The 23,100-nt window shown below is 35.8% G+C and overlaps 1 protein-coding gene across 7 annotated transcripts in view; it reads right to left on the reverse strand.

Moving 5' to 3' along the window:
* The window catches only part of HDAC9 (histone deacetylase 9), a gene marked incomplete at its 3' end in the record, with an annotated part of 568,944 nt that extends 552,547 nt beyond the window's left edge, over positions 1-16,397 (reverse strand). For 6 of the 7 annotated variants that reach the window (XM_079710910.1, XM_079710913.1, XM_079710904.1 and 3 more), the window contains exon 1: positions 16,337-16,394. In XM_079710910.1, the coding sequence (XP_079567036.1) occupies positions 16,337-16,358 (22 nt within the window). In that variant the 5' untranslated portion in view covers positions 16,359-16,394. Of the gene's footprint in view, positions 1-16,336 lie in introns of all 7 variants that reach the window. The other variant, XM_079710903.1, reaches the window with a different exon arrangement.
* Between the last annotated feature and the right edge of the window lie 6,703 nt (positions 16,398-23,100).

Here is a 23,100-nt window from a genome sequence, read left to right on the forward strand (position 1 = left end):
TACAACTTTGTATGACTTGGTAGCTACCCTTCTTCTCCTAATCTGTTGTTTTACAAAATTGCCACACTTACTCTTACATTAGCATTTTAGAATTTAGTATGCCATGTTCTCTGACAGACCCTGTTAGGATATTATCTGAATTTGTACTAACATACAAAAAACAGAAGAAATTGACATCAGGCTATCTGAAGCACGGAACTGAATGGCTGCTGGAAATGGAAAAGAAGTGAGAATTACAGACTATATGATAACACATAGGTTACTTACTATATAATCATATTAAGTACATTTGACTTTTGAATTATGAATGGTCTATATTTTTTTAAGTTAGCTGTTTTAAAAACAAAGAGATTTATAGATGAATTTTGGAATAACTAATTTTTTTTTTTTTCCTGCGGTACGCAGGCCTCTCACTCTTGTGGCCTCTCCCATTGCGGAGCACAGGCTCCGGACGTGCAGGCTCAGCAGCCATGGCTCACGGACCTAGCCGCTCCACGGCATGTGGGGTCTTCCCGGACCGGGGCACGAACCTGTGTCCCCTGCATCAGCAGGCAGACTCTCAACCACTGCGCCACCAGGGAAGCCCTGGAATAACTAATTTTTAAAAGTAGACTTCCTATTTATGGTCACGGAATAACTCAATTTTTTTCTAGTTTTCTTATATGCCCTCAATAATTTTATCAATTTCTCCATAAAAATTTCAGTTGGTATTTATAAATGATATCATTTTTATTACATTTTGTGCTTGGTTATTTCTGGCATAAAACAATCTTTTCAATTTTTTATGTTGTATTGAACTTGTACTGAGCAATCTAAACTGAGCTCTTTATCAGTTCAATTAGTTTCTTTCCCTTTAAAAATCTTATATCTCTTGTTGAATGTTTATGTTTTAGAACATCGACTAGGACCTCCAAAGACAAAGTTCTTGACATAAAAGAGAACGTGTTTTAATTTTACCATTAAATATAAGGTTTCAGATAGGGTTTTGATTTATAACACTTTTTTCTTCTATTCTTAGTTTAATAAAGTTTCTATTCTACAAAGGTACTGCATTTTATCAAATGTTTTTCTGCATCTAATGAAATGATCATATTGGTTTTTCCTTTAGTCTCTTAGCAGGTGACATTCATTGATAGACTTTTTCCCTTTAAGCATTCTGGTGAAATTATTTCTCCATAAAAGAAAATCCAAATGGCTAATAACATATGAGAACCATTCAGCTCCACCAGTAATCAGTGAAATTCACATAAAAAAGTAATGTTGTCCCATTTTTCATCTCTCAATTTGGTAAAAATATCTAAAATCTGATAATATTCAGTGATGGCAGGGATGTGGGAAAAATGGTTCTCACATATATGATTGGTGAAGCATAAAAATAATCTCTACCCCATTTTGGTTCAGTGCCCAAGGAACATGACTGGGCAGTAGATAATGAAATAGAAAGATGTTCTCTTCCTTTGTCTACAAAGCAATTTAATATATTTTCCAGTCATCTAAAAATGAACTCATAAGGTTTTCTAAAGTTATAACCATATTCAGGTTTAGCACTATCTGCTGAAAAAAATTTTTTTTTCAAGAATCATTAATCTTTCCAGGATAATGATGTGGAGGTAATTTCCATTTAATTATTGGGATAATGAGTAGTGAGAGTTGACGCTTGATTAAAATCTGAAGGAAGTGATTTTAAACTAGGGGCATTGCTTTTATTATGTTTAATCATCAGTTGCCTGAGATTGTTTATACTGTTTTCCTTCTTACAATATACAAGTTAGGTTAAGTTGATAACAAGGTAATTTTTTTTTTTTAACATTTTTTGTTCATCTTCAGAAAAGAAAACAAATGAGTGTTTTCAATTTACTGTGTTTATAGCTTTAAAATTATATTCCTTTGGAATTTTGCTTGAACTAATCCTTATTTCTTGGTAATGGTTAATATAAGAATGAGAAACTTCTGAATCCAAGATCAACCAACCTTGATTTGTTCCATCTCAAAATGATTATTACAGCACTTAGAAACTTAACTTGGATTCCTAATGATGAGAAAATACAATTGGCAGCATTTGCAAAGTCACTGAAAGAACATGGGCATGCATTCATTCCCTGTGCTCTACTAAGCTGAGTTCAATGGCTAGGTTGCAAAATTTTATTTTATTATCCAACTCCTTTTTTGGCTCATACTTATATTTTTAACCAACTCAATTAATTTTCTGAGCCTTAATGCCTTTAATTTATCCTAACGTGCTGAGTTCAAGCCTAAACCAGGGCAAAAGGACTACCACAAAAAATTATGTGTCTTTTCCCCACATATGTTATATCTATTCTTTTCATCATTCCTCTCCCACTAAGACATAAATATATTTATTTCATTCTTCTCCTTGAATAGCTCTGTATACAGATTGATTCATTCCGTCCATCTGTTTTTCCTTAGTATCTCACTCTGTGAATTCCCTGTTCTGACATTTTACTTCAGATAATTTTTTAAATTACTGATACCTTTGGCATTCAAAATTTGATCAGTGAAGTGTTTATCAAAAAAAAAAAATCTTCTTTCATTGCCCCCTTCTCAAAGAACATAGCCAATTAAATACTGACTGAAGAAATGAAGATGAGTTCTAAATAGCAATGCAAGGTGCAGAACTGTTTCAAATTGATACTGTTGTTAACCCAAAAATCCATTCATTTTTGTCCTTTATCTAAGAAAACTGTCTTTACATAAAAAATATCACAAAGAGAAAAATAGGATTAAATGTGAAATGGTGTTTGAATAATATAAAAGTACACCTGTAATCATCTGCACAACCAAATTTACTCTTCTCCTTGGATAAAAAAGAGTGCATTTACATTCAGGCAGTCTCAAATTAGCTATTTCACACAACATTTTGAATGCAGACACATATCTTATGAAATTTCTATTGGTATTATTCATTGAAAAATCAACTCAAGTAAGAATATTCCAAAATTCCCTTTGTTAAGAATAACTGAAACATTTAAAGGTTCATATACATATTGTCGAAGCACTGGGGATCATTCTTGACTTACATTCTATAATGAATAACTTAAATTTTTGAGTCAAAGTTTCTAACATCCTCAAAAGTCTGTATTTTTCAAATTTACAAATAACTGAGGACTTATTTTCTACATAAAAGGAAACATTTCAAAAAATTAAAAACAGACTGTGTACAATACCACTGTACTATTTAATCATTCATTCATTCATTTAAAAATAGTCTCAGGGATCAATTATGTGCTAGGCACTGCAGGGAATAAAAATAGAAGTAAAACATGATCCTTTTCCTCTTGGAGCATATAACTAATTGGGGGGGATGGAGACACACGTACATAAATAACCACAGTATAAGACAGAAAATGGGCATGTTCTACGGGAGTAATAAAGGATTATTGGGGATGGAGAGGAGAGAGAAGACAGAGAGGAGAGAAGAGAGATTAATATTATGACTGGGGAAGTATTGCAGGGGATTGGGGAAAATTTAGAGACATAGAAACATTTGAACTGGGCTTTGCAAGAGTTTGAATTTCTCCAGTGAATACTAGGTGGAATAAAGCAGAAGGGTATTTCAGAAAAAGGAAATAGCTGATTAAATATATAAACAATAATAACAGATAAACAAGAAATCTAGCTTAAAAATATAGCTGTCAAGTACTCAATAAATATTGATTGAATAAGACAATCCTTGGAGGAAAAAAAGAAGGTAGCTATTAACTATTTTTCACAGCTACACTGTGAATCCAACAAAGCATGTTGGCCAGGAGTCTGGCTCAGTCCCAGTCTTCTTGAGGCTAGAGAAAAATTGTAGCTGACACCCTTCCCCTGGCTCTCTCACCTACCCGCTAATAAAGGTTTCCCCATCCCTTCCACAAGGCATGTCAGTGGAGTTTAAAATAGCCTCAGAACACTTCCTGCTCTATTCTAATTGTGCTTTCATTCCATTTGACTTAGACCAATTGGAATGTTGAGGGAAAACCCCATGAGGCATCAAGCATGTGAGATAATGTGTCAGTCCCTCAAAAATGTTTGTGCATTCTACTATGTGTAACCATCATTGTTCCCTATCCATGAGAGAGCAGAACATGTGGGGAAAACAACTCCTAGCACACTGCTGTTCCTTCTTTTTTAAAAATAGGTCTATCACCTCCATGAAGTACTTTCTTGCTCAACTATTGCAACAATTTGTCACAAATCTATTCACTAGCCAACACAAGGAAGATTATGTATTCCAAATATTTTGTTTGTAAGTTACAGTTCTACAGCCACCTAACAAGGTTGCTATTTGACCCATGATTTCCCTGAATTAAGTACCTGGCATACTGTAGGTGTTCAATAAATACTGTAACTTATACTGTATTTTATACCCCTTAAAAATGTGCAATATTGTGTTCATGAGAAAATGTTCTCAGACTTGTTTTCTTCCCTATGAGGACATACTGTTCCCCTTCTTTTTGGCCCCCAGGGAAGAGGAATTATTCACTAAACTACTAGGATGGTTCATACTGCTTGGGTAAGAAGTTTCAGCACAGTTGAGGTAAGAGTTTGAATAGGGGCGAAGATGAATCTTTAGGAAGGAGCAAAGGTAAGGAGTTCTACAAGGCCCTTAATTTCCAGTCAACAGCATTAATCCTAAGAAGAGCTCAGCTGATTCCACAGTTCTCTTTGGAAACTAGAGAGAATCATAGCCAACAGCCTTTCCCTGGGGCTTTCTCATTGATATGCTGATAAAAGTTCCCCCATTCTTCACATAAAGCAAGTGGAAGCTACAATAGCTCCATAATATTTTCTGTTCTTTTCTAACTGTGTTTTCATTCTATTTGACTTAGCCCAAATGCAATGTTGATGGAAAATCTACTTTCATTGGGAAGATGTTCTTCATATCTTAGCATCCTCAAAAGGCTTTACTTGACTACCATAGCCAATACCACCCCTGTTACCAGTCACTTTCTATCCCATTTTTCTATTTTGTTTTCCCTTAGTACTTATTACTATCTGAAGTAGCCTTATCCATCCGTCATTCAATTGAACAGTCTACCATGTGTCTCCTTGTCCTGTTTCATAGGTAGAGCCTCCATTCCTAGAACAGTACCTGGCTCATGGATGACTCTCAAATATTTTTGAGTGAAAAGACGGACAGATGAATGACTATTTTGCCTCAGCTTCCAAAGCTTCAAACAATTACATCACCCTCCCCAAACCTTCAACCTGCTAATTAAGAGTGGTTGGGATGCAACTGGTTCCTATAATTGCTTCTACTTCCACCCGTCTGAATTTATTTACATCTTGGCTTCTTTGAGAATACACCTGAATTGTTGTGTGTTTCCTGTTTTTGTCCATCATTTTGCAAATTCTTAATGATCAGTGGATTCCTTATATTGAGCACAAGCACAAAAATATTTATATTTTAAAAAGATAATATATTTTTCAGTAAGTAATTGGTAACAAAATTATGAATATTCCTACAGAGCTCTAAATTATTCATTCTAAAGCATTTTGACAAAGGTGTAATATGAAACATACCACTTTAACATTTTCATCATCTAATGATGAGTTAATAATCAGGAAACACGAAATGTAAATTTAACAGATTAAAATCACAATTCTAAGTTTAAAGCAAAATATCAATTACTAAGTTCTGAATTAAGTGCACAGTTTAAGTAAGATAAGAGAATAGTTCTCAAATGTGAAACTGTACATTTTACTGTACATGAAATCTGTTGGGCTCATCAAGAGTTAGGTATACGAAAACAACTAACAGAGGCTTTATCAACTTTTTAAAAAATATATTAAGATTTTATTTCATCTATTTAAAATCAGTAACATACATGAATGCATAATAATTATAATCTTTTATAGCTTTATTTTATATATTGCCACAATAAAGCCAGAAGCACAGATGATATATTTTACAGGCATTGTAATGTATTATTAAAAGTCATTTAGGATGTATATTCACCTATTTTTCCACACCTTACAGCCAACCTGTATATTCACTGTACTTAAAACATTCAATTGTCTTTCATAAACCATCTCTTAAACCCAATCTTCATGGGATTTTAAAAATAATCTATATCTACTAGAGGAATTTAATAGAATTTAGACTTATTAGATTTAAAATTTTCTAATATTTTTCCTAATAACAGAGTCATTCTTGCAAAGTAAAAAAAGAAAAAAAAAAGGTTGTGCGTGTGTGCGTATGGGTGTATAAAATGCCATTTTCACTGGAAGGGTCAACAGCAAGGAGCCCTGTTTATGAGCCATATTAACACCAAACAGAGAGCTTAGCAATGTCTGTTTCTAAAAATAAACCCTGAGTGTCTCATGTTGTCATCATCAACCAGAGTCTTCTGTGCTCTGTGACAGAAAGCATCAAGGCTGCCTCTCTGCCTTTCCATAAGCATTATACATCACTATCCGAAGGCCTCCCCTTTCTGTCAGAGTGGCAGTGATAAAAAGAATTCTGCAATCACCCTAAGCACACATTTAAACATTATTGCCCCTTAAGCAGACAGTTATCATGTTGTTTTGGCAGCAGGAAGGAATCTGTGGTTTCACTTGAATGTTATTCTTCTTTATTTAAACTACTAGAAATAACCCAAAAATGACAGAATGCTCTTTCTATAAATAATCATTCCAGTGTAGAGTTATATTAGGAGGTAACTCAGATGGCATGATAACGCCTAACAAGCTAATCTTAGACCTGCGATGCCATAAGATAGAAATACGGAGCTAAGAATAACTGACCCAAAGGAGTCAGCCTGCTAAAGAGAGCCACAGACATGTGGGCATTTGCAGATTTTAATGCCTTTAATGATCTTCTGAAAGCTTCTTTCCCCTAGGAAGGCAATAAATTATGTTGGTCATTAACATGACAATCAATAATGCTTTTACAATGTATTGATTCATAAAGATGGCTTGAGATTCTCAGAGCAAATAGAATTATAAAAATCAGTTGATGGAAACCAAAGAGTTGGGTCTTGAATAACTGGATTAGCATCTAATTGGTGAATTTTATGCATAAGCCACCTATAGAACATACAATATTCATCCAAAGAAATAAAATTTAACTCAAGATAAAGAAAAATGTAATATCAAATTGGACACTTCCAATTTTCACCCAAAATGTCCAAATTGGACCCAAATTGGACCAATATATATTCAAAATAGGCAGAATCTAAATTTTGTTAGATCATTCTTTAGCTCAAAAGTTTGACATTGCATGTTGAAAGCAGGACTTGAGTGGAGACGCAAACTTTATTAACCTCTCCTTTCCCCCATTTCTAGGTAAAGACCAGGGTGGGTATAATTCAAATACTTTGGTTGAAAGAAACTGAGCCCCACGGTGCTAACATTTGAAAAAAAAACTTTCTCCAGCTAGAATACATTAATAATCGTGTTCTTTTGAAGAGCTATAAACCTTACCTTTATGCTTTGTGAGATGTTACTGTGAGCAATGGCAAACTGCATGGGGAATATTGGTTCTGCCCACAGTGTCTGCTCATTACTCCATGTATTATCAATCTCATGGAATTCTGGAGGTTGCCTTAAGTTGGTCTCAGCTCGGAATCTTGTTAACTTACTCCAATTTAATTTTCAAGCTCTGGAACTGTGAAGTAAGGCTGTTCCAGAAAGCTTTCCAACAGATTTGCTTATGTGGGCTGTAAACATCCCAGGACTAAGAAGTGTACCTAGATGTTTGTCTATAAGTACAGTTGACTCCACATTTTTAGCACCAAACAGATGTGAAAAACATTATCCTATGCTAAATATTTTTCTCTTTGAGAAAAAATGGCAGGGACATGGTAAACAAGCACAAGTTCATACCTGACCTTGCCAGCTCCTAGCCATGATGACCATCAGTAAGTTCACTGAAACTATGTCCTTATGTGCACAATATGCTACAACTATTGTATACCTCTTCAAGCTGTGGAGAGTATTAAATGATAAAACAATGCCTGGTACAGAAAAAGCTTTGAAACATTAGCTCATTATATCAATAATAAGAATGACAATATTTTTTTTAAAAAAGGTGAGAATATATACGTCCAATCACTGACCTCCTAAACTGAGACTAAACAACTGGATCAGAGTGGAATATGGCAGAAAAACCATAAAAATGTTAACTAATACTGATAATTGTTATTTCTAATCTAAAATGAGTAGTTCCTGATATAAAATCACAGACTCAAAATACATACTTGAATTCTATTTGTAAGCAGATTCAAAAAACATCACCACAAATAAAACTTAAAATCGAGTTCAATTCACCAAGAGCTTTTTTAGTTCACCCTATGTGGGGTTCCCTGAAAACTTTCTGGGTAAACATGTTTCTACTAAAGCAAGAACTCCCAGGCCACAATGTAATTTAATGGAAATTCAGTGAAATTTTCCCAGGTTTCTTTTTTTGCTTGCTTTTAATTTCAAATTTTGAAAAAACGACATGACATTCTCATATTTTAACCGAGTTTGGAAATGTCGTGCCTTAGCCACCCACCAAAACTTACCTCGAATAATTGAAAATGACATCCACATGGCTACAATTGTGTCAATACTGCATATAAATTACGAATTGAACATCTCAAACACAAGTGGTAGACCATGAGGGGAAGAAGCAAAAAAGTGAAGTTCTGGGGTATTTCCAACCTTATCAACATGCAAAGAGTTTAATCATAAGTAAATGACTAGTTACACTCTGTGGTTTGGTAAATTTCCTTCTTCCTTAAATGTAGTTTTCATTGGATTTAATTATTGGGTATTTTTAAAACACCATATATAAAAGGCCCATCACTATGGAAAATTTAACATGGAAATAATGAATAGAACTGATATTTTTATAAAACATAAGAATGACTTAGTTTTGTATTCATGAAGCACCTAAACAAAATGTTCTCTGATAACACTTAAAAGTATACGTCGTTTAGTATTGTAAAAACACTTGTTTAAATTAAATTTGTTTTGTGCAACTGACTTAGTGGAAGAAGAATGGAACTAGTGGGAACAAGGTATTTTCTTGTCATTTCATATCCCAACTGTCAATCTCCCAAGATTACAAAAGGGAAAACTGTCCGTTGTAAGGGCATTTCGCCTCCCAAGCTAATAACCACTAGAACCTCAACTTCCTTTGAAGAATGGGACAGACCATGGCACTGACACACTGTTTTGAAGCACATGCCAAAATATCTTTGAATTTCATCTAAAGAAGGCTTGTTTTAAAAGTCATTTTCATGGGCTTTTATTCCAATTAAATTGTTTTCAAAGTATTCCAATTCAGGAAAAAAAAATGTTATAATGTAGTTACCATTCCAGATTGTTAAAATTGTTCATTACTCTGAAAATGTAATAACTGTAACAACATACTGGCAAAGAAATTGCATTCTGAATATTTTAAAGAAAACCCTCCTTAATATACCAAAAAGTTTATATGAGATAAATTTCTGTTAATGTTTTCTGTATCCCTCAAAGCCAACAAGAAATGAATATTTTACTCAAATTTCTAATAAATGCTTTTTTCCTCCTTTCTAAAAAAATGACTTGCAACCTAGAGGCATCCAGTCTTCTTCCACAATTAATTTCTATTCAATACTATTAAAAATTTTTATTGGTGTTTAAATGGATGCATATCTTCATGAAAATGAAGTAACACAATTCAATTGAAAGAGAAATTACATAGCCCACTTCCTTCACTTATTTGTATCTTGAGAAATTACAAACTAAAGAAAATTACAAAGAAGAAAATTCCAACCACCAACAAACACTGTAGCAAATACTGTGGTGCCTAGCCAACATCTATTCTGCTCACCCTTTCTTCTTCCTTATAGAAACTAGATTATTAGCTGTAGCCTCCACCCTCCCTGGCTCAGTCATGGTCCTAAGGAGCTATCGTAGGAGTCTCATTCTTCTTTTCAATGACTTGCTAATATATGGGCAGGTGATGCTCTTTTGGTCAATGAGTTATGAAGGAAAACCTGCTAGAGAAATTTTGGGTAAAAATCTTCCTTCCTTGAGAAAACATCCAAGAAAGCAAAGTTTTCTCATCTATGTCTCTGGAATTTACCGTGCATGTAGACAATGTCTGGAACTGCTACAATCAATTTGAGACTATTGGAGGAAACAGACTTAGGACGATACAAACTCTCAGGCCAGCAGAGAAGAACAGTTTGAAGAACCTGTTGATATTACTGACCTCCCTGGTGCTGCCTGAGTACCATGCTATTTCACTAAATGATAAATTCCCTTGTCATTGTTACTTTGAATACAATTTTCTATTACTTGCGATGGGAGACAACCTAGCTTATATACCTACTACTTACAGTTAATCACTGTTAGTATTTTGGCATAGTAGCTTCAGGTGTGGGTGTGTAAGAAACACTGTAGAAAATATATGCATATTATAAAAATTCATACACAAGGCAAAAACTCATGACAATGGAAACCAAAGCTCCCCTTCGACCACCTCCACACACAGTTTTTCCTGATTTCCTTCTATTTATATATGAATTATTCTGGGAGATTGATAAATAAAATATACTCATAAAATGAGATCATATCACCAAAGTTATTTTTATTTAAAAAACATTAAATTTAAATGAATTTAATAATGAAAAACTGTAACTGAAGGGACTATAAACATACTAAATGCTTCCTTCCTATATGAGGTACTATTTCCAAAAAGATATCTCTAAGATTAAATGAAGACACTACTAAAAAGAAATCAGTATTTAGATCTTTTTTTTAACCACGTGTTTCTATTTTAAGCAGCAGGGAGTCTGTCCCTGCTCAGAAAGGAGAAGATATTAGCACTTTCACACATCCTTGCATTTCACCTCTCCCCAGTGCCTCATATGGATGAGAGCTTTATGAATATTTTTTCATTGCCCTACTTCATAAAATTTGCTTTCTCTCCTACAAACACAATCTCATAGTTGTTTAAAAAGGATTCAATTTTTGCCCCATTAACCTTACTATGCTTTCTCTACTTCCGACTGAATTTCATTTTTTGCTTTTGATTCAAGCTCATTTTTTCATCGAGTGGGTTCCCCTGTCAAGCAGTCTAGGTCATGTTTGAGAATGTCGAACTTGCCTACCTATTTTCTCTATACTTTAATAACATCTGCCCTGGGTGGAACACAGTGTTGTACTTCTTTTTCAGCTTCAGAGATTTTTCTCCATTATCTTCTGGCACTGAGTGCTGGATAAGTTTGATAAGCCTTCTAGAGTTTCACACATTCCCTTCCTCCCCCCTCTCCCTTACTGTAGATCTTTGCCTTACCTGCCTGAACCCCTGAGGAATTATTTATCATTTGAAATTCAATAGCCCAGTTAGGCTATGTCTCTGTGATGAGCACTTGCAGCAAATTTTCCTAAAAGACGGGAGTTCTTTCAATCTGCAGATTTCTTTTTTTTTCCTTTTCACTGAAATAATCTTTCTTCATTTTTACAAAGTGATCTTCTATTTCAACGTTTTGGAATATCAACTTCAAGGACATAAATAATCTTTTTGTTACATTGTCTTTGTCTTTCTTACTATTGACTTCTCTCCAATTGCTTTAATCCATTTTCCTTTTTCATCCCTCTGTCTCCAGCCTTTCCTCTTTGTTGGTAAAGATTGTCACTGGTGCCTATTGTTTCCCGCTATTTCTAATGAGTATTTCTCTTCTATAATCATCATGTTTTCATTCTAAATTTGTTTCCCTAGACCTAAAATATCCTTTTCATCCCATTCTACTGTTTTATCAATATCATCTCATCTCTGAGCTCTTATTTTATGGAATTAATTTTCCTATTAAGGTGCTCTATTTGTGGGGAGCAATTATTACACAGTTCCATGGATTCAGTGAAGTTGATTTTTTTTTTCTTGGTGGGATCTATAAGATTAGCTGGGGAAGGGTATTTCATTGCAAAGAGCTATGGGTCATTTTTCCAATTTAGAGCGTCGCTCTGAAGTCTTCATTTCTCCAGAGACGCAGCGTTTGTTCACCTTCCTCCATTTCACCAGTTTCTCTTCCAGAATCCTTTCTACTATTCCTCAGTTACAAGAAAAAACAGCACTGCCACCAAAAGCTGAGGATATCCACTCAGTTTGCTTCTCTCCAGATACGGGAACGTTAGTGAGAATTTTCAGGAAGTTGTCCTCTTGTCAGTAAAATTCTAAGGAGGAACAGGATTCAGGCCCTGTTACGTCTCTCTGTTCTGATCAAAGATCCCTGTTTCCCTTTTTCCCTTGACTACCAGTTTCTGAGTTATGTTGCATTAGGCCATATAATTTTCTTCGCTCAGTCAGTGCTGAGTATTATGTATGGGGTTGGGGGTGGGTTGCTGGCTTATACTATTTTAGGGTCAGTTCATCATCTATCTGTGGTGAGACATTATGTTGTACATTTACAAATTTCTCATCTCCAAAATCAAAACTCACCACTTTAAATTCAGAATTTGGGCTTATTATATTCTTGTGAGGGGTTTTATTGAATTTTCTTACTTAAAGCACATAGCAACAATTATGCCACCTGTGTCACCCACAGGAAAAGAAAATACTCATTCTTGTCCCCATCCTCAATGGGCCTACTTATATCTAGCTTTTTGATTGCTACGTATCAAATATTTCAATTGATAACAGCCTTGTAAGTGAAGATAACCTGAGTTAGAGAACAGCAAAAATAGTAATTATGGGGAATACCAGAAGTGATTCTTGACATGACAGGAGCATTTCACAGACTTACATTTTCATAATTAGATTCTGCTTTCCAAGTAGACATAAATGACTACTGAATCTAAAATGTTCCTTTTCCCTCGACAATACACACCACGGAGATAAAAGGATTCTGAAAGGGTGAAGAAACATTTTCCTTAAAAGAAATTCAGATTTTAGATTTAAATGTTTTTCTTTTGTACCCCAAAATAAGAAAGCATAGTGAAAACACGACTTTTCCTTATTGTAAACGTATTTTACACTGATGCTGTACAAACTCTAGGAAATTCTTTCATAATAATCATTCCAATATTGTCTGGAAAGCTCTCCTGTCCAACGCATTAAGCAACATGCCTGGCAACAGAACACCCCGAATTCTGCCAGCTACTGCTGAGTGACCTGAGTCAATGTTTGCACATGCTTCAGCTTCTGCCAGTTATCACTTATATTGGCCCACACAAGCCACAAAAGTGGAGACTGACCTGGCAAAATGTGTCACTCGTACCAAATTTCGAGATTCAATATTATAAAGCTTTTTATTAAAAAGATATTAACAGACTACATTGTAGAACCTAATTCTACTTTAGATGTCTAGCCTGGCTGGGTCAGTATTAGGAAAAAAGTGGAACCATATAAAACACTTGCAATTTAATAGTATATAAAGAGTTCTGAAGAAAAAAGTCATCTAGCTTAATGCATAGTATCCAACACAACTAGAAAAACAAATGGGAACTCTAAGGCAATGACTAACAACAAAACAAAGCTTTTTAAACAATTAATCTCAAGAAATCTGCTGTTGTGGTCTCACTGTTCAATTACATATTCTGCAGCTTCTTTGCCTTCGACTATTAAAAAGACATTTCACAGAAAATACACACGTACCCATGCTACTCTGATTTAAAGTCACCATTTGCCCAAGGAAAGAATTTAATTCTTATCAGCGCAGGGAAACAAGACAAAACAAAAAGCTGATTTATAAGATAGTTAAAGAAAATTTATCAAAACTAAAAGTTATTCCCCCATGTGACATGAAATCTAGCTCATCTGGCTCATTCAGCAAGCTAGACCTTGGTATTGAAGAGCCAGAAACCCAGGTTCATTCATTAAAAATAGCAATAATAACAGTGAGTGCACATGTTAATGACATGTTACCTTTGAACTTCACAGAAATGCCAAGAGGTAAGCAGGAAGACATCATTATTCTTCAGTTTACAGGTGAGTAAACCAGTTTCACAACTGGTTAGCAGCAGAGCTCTAGCTAGAACACAGAGCTTTCCACTCCTCGAGCAGTGCTCCCTCCACCCAGCACTGCTACAATATACCTTTTTCTCTTTCAGATCCAAAGACTCCATCCATTTCTAAGCCTATCAATCACATCCCTGCCACTGGTCCAAAAGCGAGTTGAACAAGATTTGTAGCTAAATGTGGACAAACACCCCTAATTTAGCAATTAACTTAAAGGGCAAACCCTATTGATATGGGTCACCAGCATCACCATCACCTCCCCCTTCCCCTGTATCAGTGATACCCAAAGTTTGCTGCATATTAGAATTGCTCAGGATTTTTAAAATCCCAATGTCCAGGATGTTTCTAATACCGTTTAAATCAGAAACTCTAAGGGTGGACCCAGACATCGGTATTTTGCAAAATACTCCTGGTGACAGCACCTTTGAGAGCCACTGTCTCGAAAGTATACAATAAAAACTAGGGGAATTAAATTTAAGGGCAAATAATAATATATTAAACAAAATCAAATGTTACAGGACATGGTGGGAAGAATGCAAATGTTTTTATGTTTCAAATTTTAAAAATAAATGGAACTTGGAGTTTTTCCTTATTTATATCAGACAGATTTGGGAGTTGATGTCAATTGACATCACTTTTCGTTTAATAGCTGGTGCTTAAATGTTGCTTCCTGTAAAACTGACAATAGCACAGACAGTCTCAAGCGCTTCCCTGCTTGAAAATACTGTTGCTTAGTATAAAAATCATTAAATGTCAGGAAAATTACAATCTCAACTGAAATTGGAGTAAATTTATGTATGATTATCAAAGACGCTGAGAAACAGTGAAGCTTGCAAACACCTGTAGCAAGGTTCAATGCCAGCAGACAGTATCTGCTTGAAAGGCACAGCTTTGTTTCTACCACGTGAAAGAAATAGTAAACTTGTAACACAGAGGTAAGGACTAAAAGGATAAAGTGTAGTACTGAAAAGACATCTAAAATAGTAATTTTAATAGAGTTGGTGGATATTTAAAAAATAAAATGCTAAATGACCAGTTCCATCAGAGACATGACGGCTGACCCCTCCGCAAGCTTTTGTCAACTTTACAGCCTCAAAGATAATAAACCATAATGAAATTCTGGTACGTTTGCTTTTGATAAGCAGGCACTACTAATTAATGTAAGTCCTGTTACTTAAGTGTAAACACACCAAATTACACAAAATTGATATTTTATTCTGATTCATTGAAAAATTGGGGTCAACAGAAGGACCTTAAAATCGTCCTAAGTAACCAAGGTTTAAGAAAACTTGCTTCAAACATAGATCCAGAGATGAGAAGGTGTTCAGTACTAAAACAGACATTATGCCTACCTGTGGAATATTTCTTTCCATTCTATCTCTACCAAGTAGACGCTGCTTTATGCCGCATTCTTATCATGGAAATCTAGGTGGTGATCTATAATTACGATTAAGTGCACATGGGAACACAGAAGATGTGAGGGAGAACTTTTAAGCCAATTTAGATGGAAGCACTCAAAAGAGAAACAAAAAGTCCCCCAAGCTTTAGGAACTAGCTGTAGGGAATAAATATGAAAAGCAACAATTACAAGTATGTGCCATCGCCTGGACAGTCTGCTCTTTTAACAAACAAAAATTGATAAAGTTGACAAGCTTCATCTTCCATCAGCACAGCTCCTTGAAGGCACAAGCACATACACGGGGAAACTAAAAATCGGAATCTGTTACTGTTATTCTTTAAAACGTTGCACCTGCATATAACACCTTTATATGTGTGTTATGCCCTCGCATCTGCCTGACAATGCTAGACTCCCCAAATGTTTTGAAGAAAATTAAAATAACCATCTGCTAATAATAATTTTATTTCATCCTTAAGCAGTTTCATTTTGGGCTTAGGAGAAAAAACCACATTAAAACTACCTTCACAACTCCTGTAGCAAACACATTTCAGAAGGTAGGTCTATAAATAGATGTGCTTCTGTAGGCACACTGTAAATATAAAATCACCCGGCTAGAGGAGACTGCAATGTAAGCTGCAGCCCCAATATGAACTTACCTGATTATTTTAAAGTCCCAATAGAACACTCTTACAATCAGTACAGATCTCCTTTTTCTAGTGGCACAGTCAGGCAAAACACCCCCAAGTACATTTTACTTATCTCAGTCCCATCCTTCATCAGAAGCTTAGAGATTTCATTCAGAAGCAGTCTGTCCCTGAGCAGACTGAATATTCACAGAAACAGTAATGGAAGGGATCTAAAACCCTCCAGATGCCAAGAAAATAGCAACATCAACACCAAAAAGCAGCAAACCCTTAACAGAGGTGCTTTCCGGAGCTTCATTTCCCAAGTCAGCCCCTTTTCACACGTAAAAGATCTCAGTTATGATAAAAGGGTCTTACCTGAGCTGATCATACTGTGCATTCTCTGCTGAGCCAAGAGCTGCTCTCGTCCAGCCACCCCATCTGAAGAAAAACACGAGTCAGTCTCGTAAATTGTCTGCAGCATATTCCAATCACTCTTACTTCAGCTACTGAAAGATTCATCGCTGCTCAGTATACGGGCCCCAGGAGTTACCCTGGCTGGTCCTCCCTCCACCCCGAGGAAAAGAAGCGGAGTATCAGCTTCAACAATGGTTTCCTCTCTGTTAACACACACTTTTCAAAAGACCTGGACACTTTCCCCACGTTACCAACCTGTGTACAAAGCAGAAAGAACCGAGTGGATGCTAAGGCTCTCTGGAGTTTAGGCTACACCGGAAACTAAAAGCAGGTGGGAACTAGGAATGTGCTTCAGGGTTATTGCTTTGTCAAAATAAGTAGAAAAATATTAACTCTACCCACGAGAAAAAGAAACCAATTAAACCTGGCTTTTAGTTCCTCACGCTGCTAGAGTTTCGTTGTGAGAACCGTTAGTCCTGCAAGTGGCTTCAGCTGGTGCCCTTCTCCTATCTGTTTGTGTGTGTCTCTTCCCCCTCTCTGGTCTCTCTCAGCTCAAGTTGGCTAAAGCTAGTGATAATGCATTTGCATATGAATCAACAACAGCATGGCCCACAGGCACAGAAATAGAACAATGGTCGGCCTGAGCCAAAAATAGGTCAAGCATGGCCGAGTGATTGGAGCCTGCATTAATGCATTTAAAAATACCCCAGCAAACCCAGCTGTCCAGCCTCTATCTTTCAAACCATAATTCTCTATTGCAGGGCCTTAAAAGCAATTAACTCTTTCCTCCCTCCAAGCTTGCTTTTACACACTGTTTCCATACTGACGATTCGCTTCCAAAGAAAGGAAGGGGAAAAAAAAATTAAGAATCATAGTTCTAAGAGGGCAAATGCACATACATTTCATTTCATTTTATTTTTGTAGTATGTGTTTTTGGAAGAGAGAGGAGAGAAGTGCAGAGCTCTGTATTGGTTCTAAAATAATACTGGAAGCTTTTGCTCATAATGTGGTTTCTGCCTCACCCACGCTCAGCAATCCTGGTGTTCTATTTTTGTTGCCTGTTTCTCTGGCTACACTGCAGTTGGCTGTAGCACTAGAAGCTTTTCTGCCTTCTAGTTTTAAGACTGACAGGAGATTTAGTAGAGGTAGTTTCAGAAAACAAGCACACCCCAGAATAAAATGTTTCTGAAGGACTAGCTTGATTTTTTACTTGCTATTTTTGTAAGGCAATTATCCTGTTTCACAAATCTTAATGTAATCTTACTACCACCTATCAATTTTATTGCATTCAGTTTCTATTATATCTAAAATATATATATATGCACACAGCTTAGACCTAAAAACGTTCCCTCTATTTCAGCCTCTCGGGCTAAATTCAATTCACCTGCAAAAGTGAAAGAAAATGTTGGTACTTCATTATGGATGGTGCAGAATTACAGATTATATGTACCTGTGGATCAATAAATAAATATGGTCAGTCCCCAACTATGAATGTTCTGCATTCATTTCTACATTGATTGCCTGAAACACAGACCTCACTTTTCTATAGAAATAGCATTTATAATGGTTGATAGATTCCCAGACCAACACACATTGTGGAATTCACCTGTAAATGAGCTATACAGTATTTAGTACTAAAAATTCTATGGTCTCTGGTGTACAGTTAACAGCATTTCTATCTGAGACATAAATTCGGCATCACAAATTGGGTTGCTATCATCTAGCCACTCCCAAGAGCAAACCCCAAAATGAAAAATCCACTGGTCATGGGAGCTCTTCCCCTCTTTCTAAACTAGATCAGCAAGAAAAAATAAAACTCCTAAAGCATTAGTAGCAACAGAAAAGCAAGGGGAAACAGCAGAGCATTTCAAGGTTCCCGGGATGACCAGGTGAAGGAGGGATCTTGATCAAGCAGAGTGTGGGGCAGAAGAAACAGAACATGGAGACAGACTTTTGGTGAAAAGGAGGAAGCATGTTAAGTCATTAGGCAGATAACTCACTGCTGAAGAAAATGGCACTGAATTTTCCTACTTTCATAGATTAACTCCTACTTACTGCGCAATTATATTTGAACAGATAAATTATAAGAATTTTTATAAAAAAGTTATTCCAAATTACATTTGACTTAAGCTAAACATGAAAATCTTATGTTCCTGTCAATGGGAAAAACTGTTTAATTCCACTTGCTTTTGCAAGTAAAGTTTCACTCAATTAAGAAACTGGTGTATAAAATTCCAGGGATGGAAATACTGTGGATCTGGCAATTTATCTCAGAGATTATGTAAGCAACCACAGCATTTTAGACCTGGGAGGAAATTTAGAGATTGTCTGTAATGATGTCCAAACTCTCTGTCCCCCAGGATGCCAAGGTACCTGGGAGCTGACTCAGTGTTCTCCAGAAGACATTCTTCCCTGAACCAGGGCAGCCTCATTTTCATCTATTTACATTTGGGTGCGTAAGATTTGTTTTGAATAATGACTTCTTATATTAAGAAAAGAAAATATGGTGTATGGTGACAGATGGTAACTAGACTTATCATCGCTATCATTTCGTAATGTATAGAAATATCCAATCATTATGTTGTGCACCAGGAACTAACAGTGTTGTAGGTCAATCATACTTCCAAGACAAACTCATAAAGAAAAAAAGAGATCAGATTTGTGATAACCAGAGGTGAGGGGTAGGGGGATGGGAATTGGATGAAGGTGGTTAAAAAGTATAAAGTTCCAGTTATAAGATAAATAAGTACTAGGAATGTAATGTACAACATAATAGTTATATTATTATTATATAAAACATAATTACTATATGATTAATGTAATTAACACTGCTATGTGTTATATGAAAGTTGTTAACAGAGTATATCCCAAGAGTTCTCATCACAAGAAAAAAATTTTTTTTCTTTTCAATTTATCTTGTACCTATATTAGATGATATATTAGATGAATGCTCACTAAACTTATTGTGGTAGTCATTGATGATGTACGTAAGTCAAATCATTATGCCCTACATCTTAAACATACAGTGCTGTATGTCAACTATATCTCAGTAAAGCTGAGAAAGGAAAGGAAGGAAAAAAATAACTGAAATCCACTCATCTAGTACAAATGATCTCCCTATTTTACACATGAAGAAAGTAAAGAGACTTTTTAGAGGGTTATGAAAGATGCAAAAGCACTCATTAATGGAGTTATGACTGAAGAGACTTGCTTAGTTTCTAACAGGTACTCTAGCCAAGTAGGTCTAGCATTCATGTTCTCCAGTCCACCATCTTGTCCCTTACAATGCAAATAATTATCTGAGATATTGAGAATAAATTTTAATATTATCTACTTATGAAAAATAGAATCACTCTTAATTGTCTCAGAGTGGTTTTAAACAGAATATGTAAAACTAGTGATAAACATAAGAGGAGCAGCAAAAATCCTAGTACAGATCTTCCTTGACTTAAGATGGGGTTGCTTCCCGATAAACCTCTAAATGAAAAACATCATTAAGTCAAAATGCATTTAATATACCTAACATCATAGCTACCAAACATCATAGCTACCTACCAAACATCATAGCTAATCCTAGCCTACTGTAAACATGCTCAGAACACTTAAAGAAGCCTACAGGAGGACTAAAGCATCTAACACAAAGCATATTTTATAATAAAGTATTGAATATCTCATGTAATTGAATGCTGTGCTGAAAGTGAAAGACAGAATGGTTTTAAGTGTATCAGTTATCTACCCAGTGATCACTGTGGCGGACTAGGATATGTGGCTCACTACTGCTGCCCAGCATCTTCATAGAATATCGAAATTTCAACTGTGGTTTCTCCTGAATGCATATTGTTTTCACACCATAGTAAAGTTGAAAAATCGTAAATGGAACTGAAACTCTGTGTAATGATTAGCCAAATCCATTTCACCTGCCTGGACTAATCAAGGTGTTTTAAGATTTGCATGTCCTCCAAGAGCAGGTGGTCTACACAATAAGATGTTTGCCTGAGTAGTTTTCCAGGAACTTGGAGTCAGCTGCATGTGGTTTGAGCTGAGGTGGTTAAGACTGGGTAAGACCACGGACTCTTCAAATGGGCATGCCAAGGGCCTGTGAGGTGACCTTTTGAACTTGCAGAGACCTGTAGCTTTGTTATACCAGCACCTAAAGACAATTCCCGCACCTTTTTCCAATCACCTTTTCCATGCTCCCCACGCTCCTGAGGCTCCCCATGCCTCCCATGCCTCAGACCACCCTGCTCCTTTATTCTTTATCCCATCAATACCCCTAGCCCTTAGCCTTTGAGATTTGTTTTCCTGTCTCCTCGCGGGGCTGCCTTTCGAATAAGCCCTCTCTTTGCTGCAAATCTCCAGTGTTTCAGCGTTCTGGCTTGCTGTGAGTTGGGCAGGATGAACTCGGTTCGGTAACAGAACCATTGACATTGGGGACCATCTGCATTGACGTAATATACATCTCTTGTCGTTTTACATTTAAATTATGCCCTCAATTTACAAAAAAATAGTCTCAAAGCTTTTATAATAATAAAAAATAAAATAAAATAAAACTCAAAAGAGTTAGTAATTCTCCATTCTCAGAGGTACCAGGAGAGGGCAATCCACGTAGAACAGTATAAATAATGGGTCTTCTTCATTTTGACCAAGTTATTTAATTTGAGGTTTATTCATATTTCATCCCTGTATTCTTTCAGCATTTTTTGCCATTAGCAGTCTTGTCTTTCAACTCTTGATAATGAAAACTTAGAGTGAAAAGACATTGGACGCTTAGAAAATAGACACCACTTGTTTCTGGGAGGAAAAGATAGAATTATTAAAACCTACCACCAAGTATATTGATTATGTCTATTATCCAAGAACTTAAATATTAAGAATGTTGAGGTAATGCTTCTCATATCATCTCAACAATGTTGGTAAAGAAATGTGACTAAGTTTCTTTCTAGGTTTTTTTGTTTGTTTGTTTGTTTGTTTTTTGCGGTACGTGGGCCCCTCACTGCTGTGGCCTCTCCCGTTGTGGCGCACAGGCTCCGGACGCGCAGGCTCAGCAGCCATGGCTCATGGGCCCAGCTGCTCTGCGGCATGTGGGATTTTTCCGGACCGGGGCACGAACCTGCATCCCCTGCATCGGCAGGCAGACTCTCAACCACTGCGCCACCAGGGAAGTCCCTTTCTAGGTATTTATAAAACCAATTTTACTGACTAGGAAAAAAGATAATAAATTTTATATTATAAGAACAGTAAGAAGCTAATACAAATGTCAGCCCAGAATAGCTAGGCAGTTTTTGAAATTGTAATATAATAAATTTTAATTCAATTTAATAAACATTTTGGAAATTGATCTAATTATATTTTACATTTATTTAAATAATAAGTCAAAAAGAATAGAGCAAAAAAACAGGTTCCCAATTTAATAAAAAATGTGAATGGGCATCGAATCCTAATGCAACATGTCATTCAAGAATAATTATAATAATTCCAATTCTTTTTATGGGTATATAGGCAAAACAAAAAAAATTAAACGTAAATTCAATTTTAATTAAAAATTTAAATTATAGATTAAAAAAATCTACATGTCATCAAAATATTTCCACAAATAACCTGACTGAAGACTCCACTGGAAAAAAGCCAAGGAGGTAGTATAACCTAATTTATTCTACCACAATAACACATCCTCTGTTCATCTGTAATCAAGCGCAGACTTTTCATGCAGTACCAAATCTTATGGTTCTAGAATCCAGGTGCAGTAAGATTTAAAACTTGTTTGCCTGAAGTACTGAATTGTGCTTTACAAGAAAGCTACAAATTACTCACCAAGAGCTGTAAGTCCTCCGCTCACTCTTTCACACTCATGTTGCTGTTGCTCCCATCCTCACATTTCTCAAAGTATTGTCACATCAGTAAAGTTATACATACTTGCCTGCAGGCAACTGACTTGATTCCTAGACCCCCGAGGAACAGGAAGGAGAGGGAAAGTATAATGTACTAATTTTTACTCTGAACTAAGTAGGTTATTTTTCTGAATTTTCTGTCTCTTATTAAATAGTGGACACTAAATTTACGAGTGATTCCTCTGTACTATAACAAGCTAATTGGTTACCAAATGATCTTCAGATAAGGAAATCTTGCCTGGACCCAAAGGGTCTGCGAAAACACATCAGCAGTGAAATTCCAGGAGACTGTCCCATAAGAAAACAAAACAACTTCAACAAACCTCTAGAACTGTTGGCCTTGCTTTGATTGAAAATCATTTGTTCTCTAACTCTTCCCTTCAAATTGGATGTGCTGATCCATGATTTATTCTATCTTTAGCAGATTAAGAGCATCAGTATCATCAGGGAACTTGTTAGAAATGCAATTTATTGGGCGAGAACTACTAAATGAAAATCTCTGGTGGGAATCTGAATTTTACAAGCCCTCTCAGTGATTCTGATGAACAGTAAAGTTTGAGAACCAGTAGATAAGACCATCCTTTCCAAAGCAATGATTAGAGTGGCTAAAGGTATAAATAAATTATCTATTTTGGGTCCAATTTCAAATTAAACATAATTATTACAGGATACTTTTTCAAAATGAAAATAATTAAACTTGCTAATAGACTGAAGAAGACCACTTAATATTCAAGGTATGAAAAGACCATTTTCTCTTTTTACCAGCATCTACTTTGAAATACTGGTTTGTATTTCAAATTGTATAAGCTTGGCTAACCTATGCTATGTTTACCAAAC

Source organism: Hyperoodon ampullatus (assembly GCF_949752795.1).
Source record: "Hyperoodon ampullatus genome assembly, chromosome: 9".
Classification (NCBI taxonomy): Eukaryota; Metazoa; Chordata; class Mammalia; order Artiodactyla; family Ziphiidae; genus Hyperoodon; species Hyperoodon ampullatus.